Here is a 16,079-nt window from a genome sequence, read left to right on the forward strand (position 1 = left end):
CACTGACATTTTTGCATGCCACCTTGAATTGTGCAGTTTCCTATTGTGACATATGTCGCATTCGTAACTGCAAGGGCACACACACTCAAGATAATACAATAGTCGGGCTGCAGAAACCAGCCAACAAAAAGACATCCCCATTGTTTTATGGGTTACGAACCTGTAGCAGCTTGGCTAGTGACATAATTGGCCTGTAATGGCATGCAGTCATAACAGCGAGTGTTAGGCTCCCAAAACCAACGAGCATGTCTCGTGTTCATGCCCAGATTAAAGGAGAATAGTGGGCCCTCTCAGTGACGTCCGCACAAAGCAGTGAGGTCAGGCAGGGAGTCTGTCATATGTGCTGTTCAGGATGAAAGCGCGGGAATTTGAAACAAACGATTTTCAGGCCGTTCAATGTAATTAACTATCGTGCGCTGGAGTATTTGAAGTGCTGTTTCAGGTTGGCCAGACCATTAAGCATCGATAAAAGCAATAAGAGTAACATAAAATTTTCGTGTCAGTGCTCCTTTAACAAGATCCCAAGTGTGTGCGTGTGTTTTTTTTTATCAGGCATCAAAATTAATAGCTGTGTTTCCCGTCGTATAAGCACACAATCGTGGAAGTTGCACCACCATATGAACACCTATGTGCAGAGAAAATTTTTAGAAGTCGGACTTTCGCACAAGATTGGACTTATGAAACTGCACTGGTAACCTGTGTGTGGAGTCACTGCAAAATATGTGCAAGCACAAGCCAATATTATTGTTTTTCAGAAAATTCCCATTGCACAAATCTCGAACCTTGCTGCTCTGCTCTGCGAACTACGTATTACAGCTGCCGTAATATTTGCAAAAATTTTAACCACAGCCCAACCGTCAACGTGAAAGACATAACCAAATCTGGTCAGATTGATTATTATGCAGGCTAATCAATTCAGGCAAGCCATTAAAATCTACATCTTTGGATTCGCTCGCATGCTTCGCACGGACGAAAATGTTCAGCAAATTCCAGTTCAGATATTGTCCAAGAATTTCACTGTGCAAAATGAATGTGTTATTTCCTGCGTCAGAAGTGTTCTGGATAGCAGCAATCCTTTTGAGGTGAAGAAATAAACAAAAATGTGACCGAATGTTTTGCCTTCTGTTGCATACCTGGTGCTGATAATTTCAAAAATTCCACAAGTTGCATCACCGCGACTAGAAAAAAGCCACGCCTTCCACACTGAAAAGTATGATACCTGATTTTTCTGAACGTTTGACAGACTTTACAGCTTTGGCAGCAGGACCCACGAAGCCCGAACAGGTCAAAGGCACATATACACATCCTTTTCTGTCCCACTGCCATTCATGCCTAACCCTTTCCCTGCAAGTTCTAGCCTAGTGCAAAGTAGCACACAGCATTTACCTCAGCAGCTTGACCTGCCTGCTCCCGCCTCTTAGCGTTTAATCTACTCGTCAATGTGAACAGCGAGTAGTATTTCTTGGAGAAAACTCAGATTTAAAAACAAAAGTGCACTGTTTTCAGATGTGGGTGAAAACGTTTATTATGGCGCTCTTTTTTCCCGAAACATGGACACTGATTAAAATCAGTCGGCTTCTGTTGTGCTTGGCTCGGCTTCTCCATCGACTCCTCCATTCTGCGCATCAGTGCTCATCTCCTGTTCGTCGTCTTCCTGTTCCTGTTCGTCGGAGGGCTGCTCCCTTTCCGACGGCTGCTGCTGCTGATTCTGCTGCTGCTCCTCCTCCTCCTCCCTGCTGGCGGCAGCAGCCTCACGTTCTTCACGTGCCTGCTGGTTCAGGAGCACTTTCTTCTTGATGTCGTAGTCGCCTTCCATGCTGGCTATCTCCTTCTCCAGCTCCACGCAGGCACGTTCAATTTCAAAGTTCTTACTCACCAGGCTGACCCAGCTGCAAAGGGGAGAAGGAATACACGCAGGCACTGTGGTCAACCAGCACTCGGCATTTTACGTCCGCAGGCAGATAAACAATGTGGTGCACTGCTGTGAATGTCTCAGCATTACTTTGCATAACACAGCCCACATCCATTCAGATCTTTGGTCTTTGAAAAGGGCACTTTCTAGCCAAGCTGTTTTAAAGCTACCTTAGCCTTTGGTGCCTCTCATGGATGTGGACTTGGGAAAAAAACAACTTCACTCCTTCGAAAATCTACTCACTGATGACGCGGCACTAACCCTCTAGGAATGCGGGGCTCAGGCTTGTGACTACTCCACTCAAGAGCCAACAATCCTACACTGGATAGAACGGACATGACCACCACTGGTCCTATGATTTGTTCACTGTGTTGCAATTCTGTGATCAAATGATTGTCAACATCACTAGACAATTATGTTATCAGAGACAAATGCAAACCCCTTCCTTGGCCGTACTTCTGTTCAAATTAAGTTGCCACCAAAGGACTCTGATTATTTATGACAGCATTACATTTTTGCATGGCGGTTGCCTCTTCCCAGTACACAGACAGTTCCTGGCTGTCTGCTGATTGTCACAGAAGCAATACAACATTAGTTTCGTGCATACATATTCTTACGAGACCTACCGTTCAAGGGGTGTCCTCGTACCACCCTTGAACTACACAGGGCTGTTAAAATGATGCGGCCCAAATAGCTGTGAGGCTTTTGAGTGGCACCCCCTAGCTCGTGACATCATCGTTGGGAAATTCGGCTGAATGCGGGTGAACTTTTGTTGTCTAGAACTGGCAGCTGGACTCAATAGAAACAGCACGGTAAAAGGGGTGCTCCAGCCAGCTGCAACAGCTTTTCGCAAGCCCACGGTGCAAGACGCCTTCGTTGTAAAGAAAATGTTGGAAAAAAGCAGCCATCAATGCCTTTCGCCCACACTTTCCTTCAAGAAAATAAATGCAGGTTCCACATGCAACCAAACACATCACTTTTCATATTCATATAACCATTTTATGTTCCCCTGCACCTCTACGATAAAGCCAGAGCAGAGCTAAATCACAGTGAACAGTTTCACGTGCTCCAATTGTGCCCCAATGATCATCATGCCAGGAGGATTCAGCAACATCCATGCACCCCTGTACATCTCAAGGAACTCCATTGCGATACACACTGCAAAAGGCACACAATTCCCACAATCCTGTGCTTGCTAGAAGGAAGCAATGATGTTATTAATTAGAACTGACACCTGCACAATGTTCTGGCACGCTCCACTAAGCGGTGTATGCCAAAAGATGCTAGTTGACATTCTACATTACACCTCTCCGAGGGTGTACAATTTAATCAGGTGGTGCTTCAGAATAGCCCAAGCACTGCGAAACCAGTAGCGAAGAAAGACTGCTGCGTTGGAAGGCTAGTAGGTGTGATCTATGACACAGGCGTGTCCTGGCGCTCAGCAGTGCACAGCAGTGCACCAATCACCACCACACTGCCATGCTGGAAAAACTTGGGGAAACAGGCATCCCACTCAATGCAGAGATGTGCATGTTCTTGGAACAAGCATTGACTTTCTGGGGCATACCATTGATCAACATGCCATCCACCCCAGCGACAACCTGCCAAAGATTGTACAGCATACAAAATTACCAACATCAAAAGCTGAGCATACACAACTTCTCATGGTGCCCTAGTCAAGACACTTCGTACCATAACTGCTCACCTTACCACCATGCCATTGATGTCAATGCTGAGCTTCAAGCAGGACTTCGACCAAGATCTGCTTCAAAAGGTAGCTTTTTATGAATAAAAAAAAGCTCCTCCTCTTTCCTAGTGTCCTAAATACTATACTGCGTTTATTCCAACGTTCAATCAGCCTTGTTTTTCTTGACGTGTTTTCTAAAACGGGACCGTGGACCTACACAATAGCACATAACAAAAATACAAGGACATGGAGGCAGACACCACAAGCGCTTCCAGTGGTGCCCGATATCAACAGAGATGAGCATGTTGCTGGGTCCTTTCAACACGATAGTAACTCGTGAACACATGGTCAGCACCTCCACTAGGGTTGTCACATCCAACTGCTGCCTCCCCGTTAATCTCGGTTTCTTTGCTCCTTACACAGAATGCGGACAAAAATACCGTACTTACTTGATTCTAAGCTGACACTTAAAAAGAAGGGGAGGTGGACATATAATTCATGGGTCAGCTTGTACTCGAAGGTTTAAGTTTAAACGCACCGAATACCCATCCAAGCCTGAAAAGTGGCCTGCCGTTAGTGCCACCTGGGAACTCCACTAAAAAGGGGGTACCGTGGCCAGTAGTATACAGTCCAAACATGGCTGCTTGAGCATGTTGGTACAGCATGACTCCACTTGAAAGCGCAAACCTACAATGTGGACAACAGCATCCTCTTGCTGTTGTCCCCGTTATAAGCTTGTACTTCTAAGTAGAATCCCTACTCCCCATGGCCATCGCCAACCAAAGTGCAAGCGAAAGAAAGGCTGCCATTTTGGTTGTGCTCATTCATTCAGAGTTCTGTGTTGGGTTGGCAGTACAAAATTCGCCTGCTTGGTGCCACTAAGTTGGAAGCGAGTCATTATAGTGTCACCTTCAAATGGAAAGTTGTGGTGACAATCGAGAACTCATCAAACCTCTGGGAAAAGCAACAACTCAACACAGATGAGGGAAACACAGATGAGGGAGGCGTCTTGAGATGCACCTAGGATGACATCCCAGAAAGCCCGACTGCAAGCTCATTCAAAAAGTGCAGCGTTGCTAATGTTCTTGACAGCACCGCATACTGGGTGTGCTCTATGGGGCTGATGGCTCAAAGGAGAACGAAACAGTAAGATGAATATGTTGAGTGAATCTGAGCAGGTTTATGACTAATAAATGCAGTGTGTGTGTGTGTGCGTGTGTGTGCACGTGTGTGTGTTGTTGTCCTTGCCCGTCTCGACAAGCTTACACTTGAGGCATTTTTTTAATGTATGAGCAATCACTGCGGCATGTACTGTATAAACCGGTATATAGGTCGAGTTAAAAAAAAAAAAAATCCGTCTTATATAGCGGTCATTGGGAGAATGTAAATTGTTGTCTGGCAACAATGTGCAAGCGTAGTCCTTCGCCATCACCCTTTGCGTCGGATTGCACTCTCTCACTATCAAGCCTTTATTTGCTTATCACTTTTCTCTAGTTTTTCGTCTTTACTCGTCTTGTGTTGGTGCGTGCGTGCATTTCTGCACATGTCTGCTCCGAGATGAGCGGCGGAAGTCGACGCCAGTTCACCGCTGCGCTTAATAAGCTAAGGTGATTGAGTCGCCGAGCAGAATAGGAACATGGCGGCGCAACGCCAGTTTCGCGTTTCAGAGAAAAGTGTGCAGTACTGGTGGAGCCAGAAAGCTAAGCTGTGCGCATGCAAGCCCCGGAACAGATCGTTCCGTGGACGTCAAGCGATGCACCTCGTGTCGGAGAATAGAGTGGCAGACTTCGTTCGGGAACTTCACCCACGATCGCTGCCGGTTACAGCAGAGGCCATCCGCAGATTGGCTCCGTGAACTGTACAATGCGTGGATAGCCGGCTGCGAAGACCATCCCTTGCGACTGTGTCAAGCTGGGTGTCTTTCTCTTGGCAATCGCTGCCCGACATGGTTGCTTGAGCGTTCATTAAGTGCTCCATCAGCAACGCGTTTGACGGCACTGAAGATGACAGTGGGAAGCAGTTATCCTCGGACGACTCTGACAGCTCAGACGAGTGACTTCGGCAGGCATAGTGGGTGGCAGTGACGAACAGGCGCCTAAAATAAATATAGACATTGTGTGCGTGTTTCTGTGCCGAATTGTTTTTTTGTCAACTTTTTCCACCTCAAGGTAGGGGGTCTACCTATATACCGGGTCGAGCTATATTCCGGTTTATACGGTAGGCAAAATTTGCACGTGGATCCGTCAATAAAGCAAGTGACATGTCAATCCATCAACAAAGCGAATGCCTGAAGAGTACAGAGGAAGCGTGAAGAGGGCATGTAAAGAATTGCCTTCAAGAGTGGAAAGAGCTGCGTTCGCAACGCGGGCAACATTGCCAGGAACACAACATGTCAAGCCGTGGCTTGCCACCTGCCTTTGCTGACGCACAGGTTTGACCGCACGCAGTCTCAATGCGTACCAAGACTCCCATCAACACTTGCATGCATTGCACAATAGAGTCTGCAGCCACTGCATGGCAGCAAAACAACAAAAAATGGTAATGCCAGCGACAAAATGCCGATACCAGTGGCCGACAAAAGGAGCAACAGGCAGCCAACGCCACCACCACAGCAACCAAGCATCACCACTGAGATGGTTACAGCACTAAGTAGCAGTACAGAACCTTTACTGGAAAAGGAAGACCACTGGTCACAGTGACATAGTTGGCATGGTGTATATGGAAAATGCAAAGAACCCTGCGATGCAGACTGCCAAAGTTGAGGCAAGTTATCGCATCGTAGACCCTCTAAACAACAATAGGGAACGCTGCCTCCACCTCTAGGTGCCTGTCCAAACATTGCTGTCGAAATGCAAGGCAGGTACAGCAGTGCTGCCAGGAATGTGAGGGCGGTTTGCTGCCACCAGCAGTAATTCGCTCTAGGCATAAAATGCTTTTAGCGCTTCAAATTCATGTCCTCTGCGCAAGCACCACACCACATGTGAGTGGACACTGGAGGATTTATTGTACTAGCGCACCTTATTTACAATGATTTACAGCCGTTGCTGCAGTGCAGACGGGTGCAAGCTCCAACCACAAACTGTTCTCGGTTGGAAAACCACTTCAAACAACCTTTTGGACGAAGAAAGGAAGGGACGGCGCAGGTGCCACCTGTGACTTAGTGAGCCACCTGTGACTCACTAAATGTTCATGGCACATGTTATTGCTCTTTACACTGTCGCAGTTCTGAAAACTTTGCATGTTTTTGTGCACGCACATGTGTGTAGCACTGCTGATTTTCCGAGTGCGCATGGGAGCTGAAATGCTCTTACCTTGCTTCTAGATTTTTCAGCTTCTCTCCAGCATCTGTTTGGGTTGTCTTCCTCTGCCAGTTCACCTCTTGAATCTGCTTCCTGGATAAGGTAGGAACGACACAGAACATAGAATGCTACATATATGTGACAGGTAACATGCTGATGTACTCTTGGTAGCTACTATGAAACACATCAGCGCATGTTGAACACTCTCCCATCAATGGACAATCAAAGCAATTGTGTAGAGTTGCACGTCCATAATAACTTGGTTTGTCAATTCTTTTTCATAAAACGTATGACCTATCAACACGTTCCTCGTTATGATGGCATCTAAACAACAATAGGGAACGCTGCCTCCACCTCTAGGTGCCTGTCCAAACATTGCTGTCGAAATGCAAGGCAGGTACAGCAGTGCTGCCAGGAATGTGAGGGCGGTTTGCTGCCACCAGCAGTAATTCGCTCTAGGCATAAAATGCTTTTAGCGCTTCAAATTCATGTCCTCTGCGCAAGCACCACACCACATGTGAGTGGACACTGGAGGATTTATTGTACTAGCGCACGTTAAAATAGCAACAAAGATAAAGAAGAGACCACTCTTTGCTATTAATACAATTAATTTCCTAGTTAGCAACCAACTTGGCCAACTTTGTGCTTTAGTGAGTACATTTACCACAGATCTGAAACACTCCTGCCGGATTGCAAGTAATGGATATCGAACTCAGATCCCTCCGACTACGAAGTACAGGGTTCGCACAGGTCCTTGAAAACCTTGAAAACCCTTGAATTTAGAAGTGTCAATTTTAAGGCCTGGAAAGTCCTGGAATTTTTAAATGGTCCTTTTAAATTTTAAATTTTAAATTTAAATTTAAATTTTAAAATCAAGGGTTTTCACCCTTGATTTTTCCGGAGAGAATCAATGGCCCTGTCTTTTCACAAGAATTCAAAGTGTTTGTCGTGGATTTTAGGTGCTAACAAATGTAAAGAAACATTGTAACAATCAATTTTCAGTGTATTGCGTGAAATTACAAGTTTGGTGGGAGCAGACACTTGTCAATCCAATCCATGTCACGATACAAACCAGTGAAAGCCAGCTTCTGTTCTCTATCTTGCATCTTCCATATAGTCTGTGGACGCATGCTCCTTGTTGCATGTTTCCTGTGCCTCATACGCTCCATCTGCGTTTGCTTTTACGTGCAAATGGTGGACATGTACATTGTTCATCCTGCCTTGCAGCAACACTTGCGGATTTAATTTTAGCTGATACTCTTGCTGACAAAGGAGGAAATGCAGGCAACAATAACTAAGTTTTAAAATCAAACAGCCTCAGCAAACACAAAGGAAAAAGAAAAACCTCTAAATACCAGCCATGAAATAAAAAATAAAGCTGGGGAAGCATTTACGAACCCGTTAGCAACTATTTAAATGTGCACTAATGTGCTTAGGTATTGTGCAATAAAAAACTTTTGCATTGTGTTGGAAAAGTTATAAATAATCCCATATAAAACGTTAGATGGGACCTTGAAAATGTGTTTTCTGGTCCTTGAAAGCCCTTGAAAACCCTTGAATTTTTGCTTTTCAAGCCTGTACGAACCGTGGAAGTACGAATTTAAGCACAAGACATCAATAAAGCTTTAGGTAGGGCCAGTTTATGCCGACTCTTTGAAGTAGTGGCGCTTGGAGGGAGCACAAAGAAGACGAATGAAGAAAAACAGTCCTGTTGGCTACCCCTACATATAAGAGATGGGACAGGGAGGTAAAAGGAGAAAGAACGACGTTTAAAAAGGCGTGGTAGGAGTGCAAAAAAAGAAAATGCGAAGGTAAGTACAAAGACAAAATCATGGCCAAAAGGAAGGCATAAGACAAAACAGGTAAACAGACGAAGCGGATGAACGGAGAACTATGCACACTCGTAATGTCCCTACAATCATTCAGACAAGCCTCCAGCCTTTAAAAAGCGGAGTAAGACTTTTGTATCTTTTCGGGACTGCTACAGCCAACTCCTGTGATACAAAATAGCACTACCCAACATAGGGCAAGATGACACGAGGGGACAAGGTGCGACCTGCAGAAAACAACAAATGACGGCTTGATCATCGTCTTTGGTCATCTTTTCTTTTGCTGTGTAGCCCTGCCTCTACCACTCTTAACCACAACTATTTATTTAAGGAGGGCTCCAAAGGTCACGATTTCACACGCGCAATCGCTAGAGCACGTGTTCATGACAAATATACCTATTACTATACCTCAGTGCGCTCCAAGAGCCGAACAAACAACTGTCGTCACCATTCCCAGTCTTTGCGAGCAACTCTCCAGCGCAACGCATCATTGTAAAGATGAATGCAGATTTCTGCTATCCATTGCACGAGCTTATCTAACTTTTTATATGTACTGCATCATTCAAATGAAACGAATAATGCACAAAAGCATGAAGTGTGTTCTGCGGGCGGAAACGCTACACATGCACGATGGCTACAGGCACATGCCTACACGGTGCGCGATGCGGCAAGCACGCCGAAACCAATACATGTTGCAGTAGCTACAGCATGCCGCTGCTTGCCAGAATGGAACTCATGGCAAGACAGTCGCATGAAAGGGGACGCATGAAAGGGGGGATGATAGTACGGTGTAAAATTGCACTAACAATTATCATCCGGGGTGCTAGTGAAAGTGCCAATCAAATAACGGTTGCCTAAAGATTGCTATAGGAACTGGCAATGGCAGGGCCTGCTTGCCCCAACAGCACCGCATGTAAGAAACACAAGGCCGCAAGTCATTGGTAGAAATGTTCTTCCAAAATTCGTCACAGGCGAGCGTGTTGTTTTTGGGCCGCCCTACCTTGTCCCCCAAACGCTGGGTTTGCCTATTCTAAAACTGAGTCTATATGAGAGCTACAAGAAAACCAGGTCTACTACATTCAAAACCACAGGGTAAAAGAAAGAGAATTTTGAAGCAAAAAAAAAAAAAGGAAGCACCATAAAACAAACCAGACTAAAACTTCTGAAGTAGAAAATACCGTATTTTCGCACGTATAGCCTGCACCAAAAATGCGAAAATTTCAGGGTGAAGTGCGGATTATATGCTAAGTATTTTCTTTGGTGCAGTTTCACCACAATGCACGTTGGGCCGTGATGCCCCTACAGCAGTAACAGTGACTAAGCCACTGTTATCCCATTGACGGTGCTTATTTTGAACGCACAGCTCAACAATATACCAACCTTAAAAAATGTATGCAGCAAGTCCTCTAGTTACGTAGTCAGCTAGGTAAGTCGTCCTTTTGCATTAACAAATGTGTAATGTCGCTTGAGTAGTAGCTTTGGTCCATCCTCTTATGTATAGAATATGCGGGGATATATACATTTTTTAATTCTTTGACAGAAAGTGGAGCTGCAGGTTATATGCAGGGGCAGGTTATACACCCGAAAATGCGGTAATGCTACCTCCGCAATAAAAATGCTTAATAGAATGCTTTGTTTGGCAAGTTCGTTCATGGCTTCGAAAAAATTAAAAAGAGCGCAATGGACGAGGACAGAGAAACTATGTCAAAAAGAGGGGCACAGATTGTGTCAGTCAGACGTCGGTGTGTTTGCGGGAGAGCGAGTTTCGCTTATTACACTATAATCAGTAGCAGGTAGCAGCGCATGTGGCTTGCTCTTCAGGTGTTGTGTGCGCAGGCGCGCTTCTGATGTACTGATAGTATATGCTGAGAAGGGTTTTGAAATAAATTAGTTGGTAGTGAGAACTCGTCCAGTCTACTGTGATTCTTTGTCCTTGTCCACTGCGCTCTTTTTAATTCTTTTGAAATAAAAATGCTGTCTTCATCCAGCGCCTGCTCACTCATGCTGACACATCTATCGTATGTACATGCATGAAACTTCTGTCTTCTTTCCACTGTGGCTTACCGCAAGTCTTGGAGCTGGCGCTGCAGCTGGTGCAGCATGCGGACAAGTGCGGCGTTGTACGCCTTCCAGGCCTCGGCACCGTACCGAGCCATGAGCTCCAGGTTGGCAATGCGGGTGGCCTGGTGCTCCAGCTGAGCTGACGAGTTGTCCACGCACTCGGACCACGAGGCCACATCCGTTGTCTTGCCAGCAGGTGGCTGGGGCAACTCGTACCTGACAAAGGCAGGAGCATAATCTCGGAAAAAGTGCAAACCAGGCCCGTTCACTTTACACATTTCACGATAACTCCGCTTGCTGATCTAGGGTCAGCAGCTGAGCGGGCTGAAGGCCAATAAAGACTGACCTAGACAAAATAAATAATGGTCAACCAAACAAAGAGAAGCTCTGCGCAAAGCTTAGCGAGACAAAAATACACCGCGTTAAAAAATAGGTTGTGTAAAGGTTCCGTAAAAAATTTGTGGTATCTCCCTTTCTGTCAGCCCTTGCTTTTTTTTCCACTCCATGTTCATATTTGTGTATCGATGGCACTACACTACAGTAACTTTTTTTTTAATTGTGTACAGGCAAATGGCAGCGAGGCACTTGTGCTACAAACCAAAATGTTTTTAGCTGCATTGGCCATTTAGTTGACAGAGCTGCTGCCATTCGCTAAAAAGCTTCCATGGTAGGCCAGTAGTGCATTCGAAGTGAAGCCACCTTCGGCGTAAAATTGGTTAACTGCGCCTACATCTTTGAATGCCATATCCTGTGCTGAGCGAGTTGGTTTGAGTGACAGTAAGGGCAGAAACAAAAGGAATGCGTGCAGTGTTTCTCTCCTTGATGCTTTTCACATTTGTTTCGTGCAATGCATTTACGTGAAACGTCCTACTGGCGTAGCGCAGGTTGCAGGATTCAAACGCAGGCAGCGCAGTAGGCATAGTCAGCCAAATCCACGCTAAAGGGGGCTTCACTTGAATGAACTGCTGACCTAACACAATATAGAAGCTTATAAGCAAGTTAAAACAGCTGTGGTACCTAATGTACCTAACAACATTTCTGGCTTAGCACAAACGCACCACCGAGATTTACGTCTACTTCATCATTTCAAATCATTAGTGGATCACATTGCAATTACTGTGCCTATTTACACACCAAATGTGCACTAGTGCATTACATGTTTGAAGTAAAAAAAAAAAGCCATGATCCCTGCCCCCGGTGAACATGACACCAACAACCATCACAATAGTGGTGCAGTGTTGAAGAGTACTGCTTCCAAAAGTAACCAAGACTGAGAAACTCGGCAGTGTCAGCAATAACATCGAAGCGAAAGCACTCAGTTTGTGTTTGGCAATTTCGCACACCGAAGCTACACTTGGGCCGTGAAGCGTGCCGTTGAAGGGGTCCCTGCCATAATTATGACTACCTGGGTATCTTCAAACACGATTGAAATCATGACACACAAGCATTTTCATATTCCGCACACACACACACACACACACAAAAAAAATGGCTGCTGCCTTGTGCTGAGCAGCACAAACACATATGCCACTGAGCTCCAAGCTGCAGGCACGCTCAATTCATTGGATACAACATTTCCTCCTCAAGCAACGAACTGTGCAGCACCGAGCTGCCAGTATGTCCAAATTTACCTACTTAAATCAATTCTCAACCGAGCAGTGTGGCAGGAATTAGCTGCAATGGAGCTTTAAATCAACAAGTATAACGTACAATCCACTGACACAGATCTAATACAGAAAAAAAAAAAAGTTATCGAGGCAACAGTCTTTAATCAAGGCAACATTTTTTAAGCACAACACAGCCTAAGCACAGACTCAATATTCGGCAAGGGTCAAGTAAGCAATGCCAAATGCCCTTCCTTTCGGGCAACCCATGTCACGGCCATTTGACAACTCACGGTGGGAGGTGGGGGCAGTATGTCTTGATTTTTACCCACCAGCATAACAGGTACCGCTCACCAGGGATTTATACACCCCCCCTGGGCACCCATTCCAGAAGGATTTCAACGCCCCCAAAAAAAGGTTCTACAACTAAAAGCACCCCGCCCAGAGATTTATACACCCCCCCCCCCCCCCCCCGCCCCCAACAGCCACCCAACCCCCTCCCCTCCCCCCCCCCCCCCGCCCCCAACAGCCACCCCCCCCCCCCCCCCCCCCCCGAAATCAAAATTGTGGACAAACCCCTGCCGCTCACGGACTAGCCAAAGCCACTGCCAGCAATTAATTACTATGAAGCATTAGAGATTACCAGACGCAACCCTACCAATGCTTACATGCGGACAAAGTCCCAGCCGAAGCGAATGATATGTCGCGATGAAACAATAGTTAAAGCATAAAATTGTGATTAATCATTAACAGTACTCTGGATAGTAGTAAGTGAGCAGTAGCAATATTACCAGCTGGGTAAATATGCACACAGATTGCTACCCGTCATGAGTTGTGCCCCGGGCATGACACCCGGTTGCCGGGGTTGGAGGAAGTTTGGAGACAAATACTAGACCCTTGTGGAATATTCTGTTCAGGAAGTCTAAAAAGCTTCAGGCAGGAACATCAGCTTGAAGTTGACAATGCACATTGGGCAGTCACTCCAGGAGTGGTAACAGAGCCCATTGTTGCAAAAGACAGGCTACCTAGCAAATGACACAAGCAAAGTAGTTGTGTACACTGTACTACCGCCAAGGATGGAACACCAGAGGAATAAAAACACAGGTTGAACGCTAGAAAACCACAGGACGAACGCGAGTTTAACGCTAGTACAATGTACCCAGTATCCTCAATCCGTCTAGCCCAAGTTCCCGTCCTTAAAAGTATTTGTAATGAAAGAATTGGCGTTCAAGAAAACTATGTTGACAAACAGTCGCAGCTCATCGCTACCAAATTACAAGCACAGCACGAAAGAGTTATTTTTCCCTACATGTTTACATCGCATAATATGAATGACGGCAATTCCTGCCCACTTGTTTAAAGTCGAACCATAGCTCGCTGACAAACATTCGCGGTTACATAATAAAATTTTAACATACAACTGAAGACAATTTCGATTTCACTAAAGAAATCTAGCCGAATAAATTCAAGTGCTATGGACAAAGTGCAAGCGATAAGAAGAAGATAAGAGTTGGTGCTTGCTTACCACCTTTTTTTGCACTGAACCAAAGGCAGAAAATGAACACTGAACGGTTGATTGATGCTGGCGTGACTTACCTCTTCATGCTCATCATTTCCATAGGCAATCGTGACTGCAGACGCTCAAATTCTGTCTTCATAATCTCTGACTGAAATGAAGTTAAATTTACGAAGTCAGTGCACCTAGCAAATCAGTATGACATCATGAACGCAGCAGCAGCACTTCACGGCGAAAGCAAATACGTAGTCCTCACCTCGAACTGATGAAGTGACAGCTGAGGCAAATGCTCCAGGTAGTTTTTAGTTGGCCTGTATCGCCTTGTTTCTTCTTCAACCATAGCCATGACCTGAAATACGAGAGGAAAAGCACGACGAGAACATTAGCTCCGAAGTCCGAGCTGCTTGCTACAACGGCCACTGCGGAAATGGTACGGTACAGAGTATATCGCGCGAGATACGCCAGGCGGAGGGTGACGAGGTTATATTAAACACATTTCAATTATGACAGTAGGAACTTACGGCTTCACGAATTCCAGGTTCGTCATAACCTTGATCAATGTATGGGAGAGCGTCAACAAGCACCTCGCCGGCCATGTTGCGCGAAAAGTCTGGATCATTCTGGATTGGATTCGCAGTGTCCTTGGTGTCCTCCTAGTTATGAGTTTGTAGTCATCCAACGCAAGAACCGAAAACGAAACCGAAATTCATTCCGTGCTACTGTGCTAAACTGGCGAGTTGCAGCGAAGCCGCGCCTGTACACTCTAGCCTATCTGCGCGCGTCTTCTAAAAACTTGATTTTATCTGCACATATTTTCCACAATTTTTATGCGTCTTTCCAGCAGTGAAATAAACTAGCAGGTAGGGTCGTGCAATCGTTTTCTGAATTGACACCTGGCACTATCAAGGCGTGCCTCAAAGACAGTAAGGAAAAATGGTTCTGGAACCGATGGCCCCGGAACAAATGGTCCCCGCGTGAATGCGTGAAAAAAAATTCGTAAAACATTTAAACGTGCATCTGTCCATTTTGTTTGATACTGGGGGAGGGGTGGGGTTCGCTTTTAAGTGTGACATTGAACTGCCTTAATTATTAAAAGCGTTGTACGGGAAGGACAAAAAGGTGTTTGGAAAAATCAGGGTAACCTTATTTACCCCTGAAAATTTGTCATTGACGAATAAATATTTCCGACCTCAAATTAATGGTTGCGAGCAGAAATAAAACTAACTATTTTGGCAAGATGAACCAAAACAGCAAACGTAGACGGGGGCAATCATTTGACCCGCCGTGGTGGCTCGGTGGCTAAGGCCTTGCTGCTGAGTACATAAGCATAGTGCCTAGAATATTCTAGGCACTACAGTTAAACCTGGATGTAACGAAGTTGACAAAAGTTCGCAATTTTTCGTTACATCCAGGTTTTCGTTACATGCAGGTTTCGAGTTGAGGCTCGCGGAAATGAAGCAGAAACGAAGCCAAAATGCTAGAATTCAGTCAAGGTGAACTCACCCTTCACATATTTATTTCACAGCGAAAAACTGCATGAGTGCGCCTCCTGCTTTGGCACGAGCTTAGGCACTACACGGCGCTCCAAAGAGCAAGGTCACTTAACCCCGTATTAACAAACGCAACGTAAGTATCATTTTTGCCTTTTGACCCTTTTCGGCGCCTTAACAAGTTACAACAAGAACACCTGTGCTGAAATGGTGCCTTTTTGCGAAGTTGATGCTCTTTAACTACCACATTCAAGACTGTTGAGAGGGTGCTAGCCGGGATACTTTGCCAGGCGGCAACATTCTTCTTTCTCGCCAGCGGAGACGGCATTTGAAACTGTGCGCTTTCCCTGAAAAGACACAACGCTTCATTTTCCAGCCCCAGCACTCGTCACCGACGAACCGATACCACAGATAGAAGGGGAGACGCTCGGCTACACGCCGACAGGACTGCCTAGCACATCAAAATCAAAACTGAAGTCTGAAGCCGAAAGCGCACTCACACGTGGAAATGCACGGTAGTTAACAGTACGGGCGAAAAAAAAACAAAAACGTGACGGGTAGTTACTCTTGCTGGCTGCTGTGGCGTCACGTTACACAAGCACAACCAGAGATGACTGCTACGTTAGCCACGGGATGGTGCTAGCCCCTCCATTCATCATCATCATCACGACGAAATGCGTG

General features: G+C 45.7%; 1 protein-coding gene across 1 annotated transcript; it reads right to left on the reverse strand.

Moving 5' to 3' along the window:
• Nucleotides 1-1,499: 1,499 nt before the first annotated feature.
• On the reverse strand, nt 1,500-14,558 carry Bcas2 (BCAS2 pre-mRNA processing factor). The gene is made up of 6 exons (XM_077677404.1): nt 14,430-14,558; nt 14,165-14,257; nt 13,989-14,059; nt 10,792-11,004; nt 6,911-6,991; nt 1,500-1,889 (listed from the first exon to the last, which is right to left on the reverse strand). Exons 1-6 carry the CDS (start codon nt 14,502-14,504, stop codon nt 1,568-1,570), a joined length of 855 nt encoding a protein of 284 aa, XP_077533530.1. The 5' UTR covers nt 14,505-14,558; the 3' UTR covers nt 1,500-1,567.
• Between the last annotated feature and the right edge of the window lie 1,521 nt (nt 14,559-16,079).

The sequence above is a fragment of the Haemaphysalis longicornis genome, unplaced genomic scaffold (assembly GCF_048455015.1).
Source record: "Haemaphysalis longicornis isolate Haplotype H1 unplaced genomic scaffold, Haemaphysalis longicornis Haplotype H1 scaffold_7, whole genome shotgun sequence".
NCBI lineage: Eukaryota > Metazoa > Arthropoda > Arachnida > Ixodida > Ixodidae > Haemaphysalis > Haemaphysalis longicornis.

What these genes read in the sequence shown, in the direction of transcription:
- Bcas2 (XM_077677404.1), bottom strand. Translation starts at nt 14,504, where the DNA reads ATGGCCGGCGAGGTGCTTGTTGACGCTCTCCCATACATTGATCAAGGT. An exon ending in AACCTGGAATTCGTGAAGCC is followed by an intron (nt 14,258 to 14,429) that starts GTAAGTTCCTAC and finishes CTCGTATTTCAG; the next exon opens with GTCATGGCTATGGTTGAAGA. An exon ending in GAAATGATGAGCATGAAGAG is followed by an intron (nt 11,005 to 13,988) that starts GTAAGTCACGCC and finishes TGCCTTTGTCAG; the next exon opens with GTACGAGTTGCCCCAGCCAC.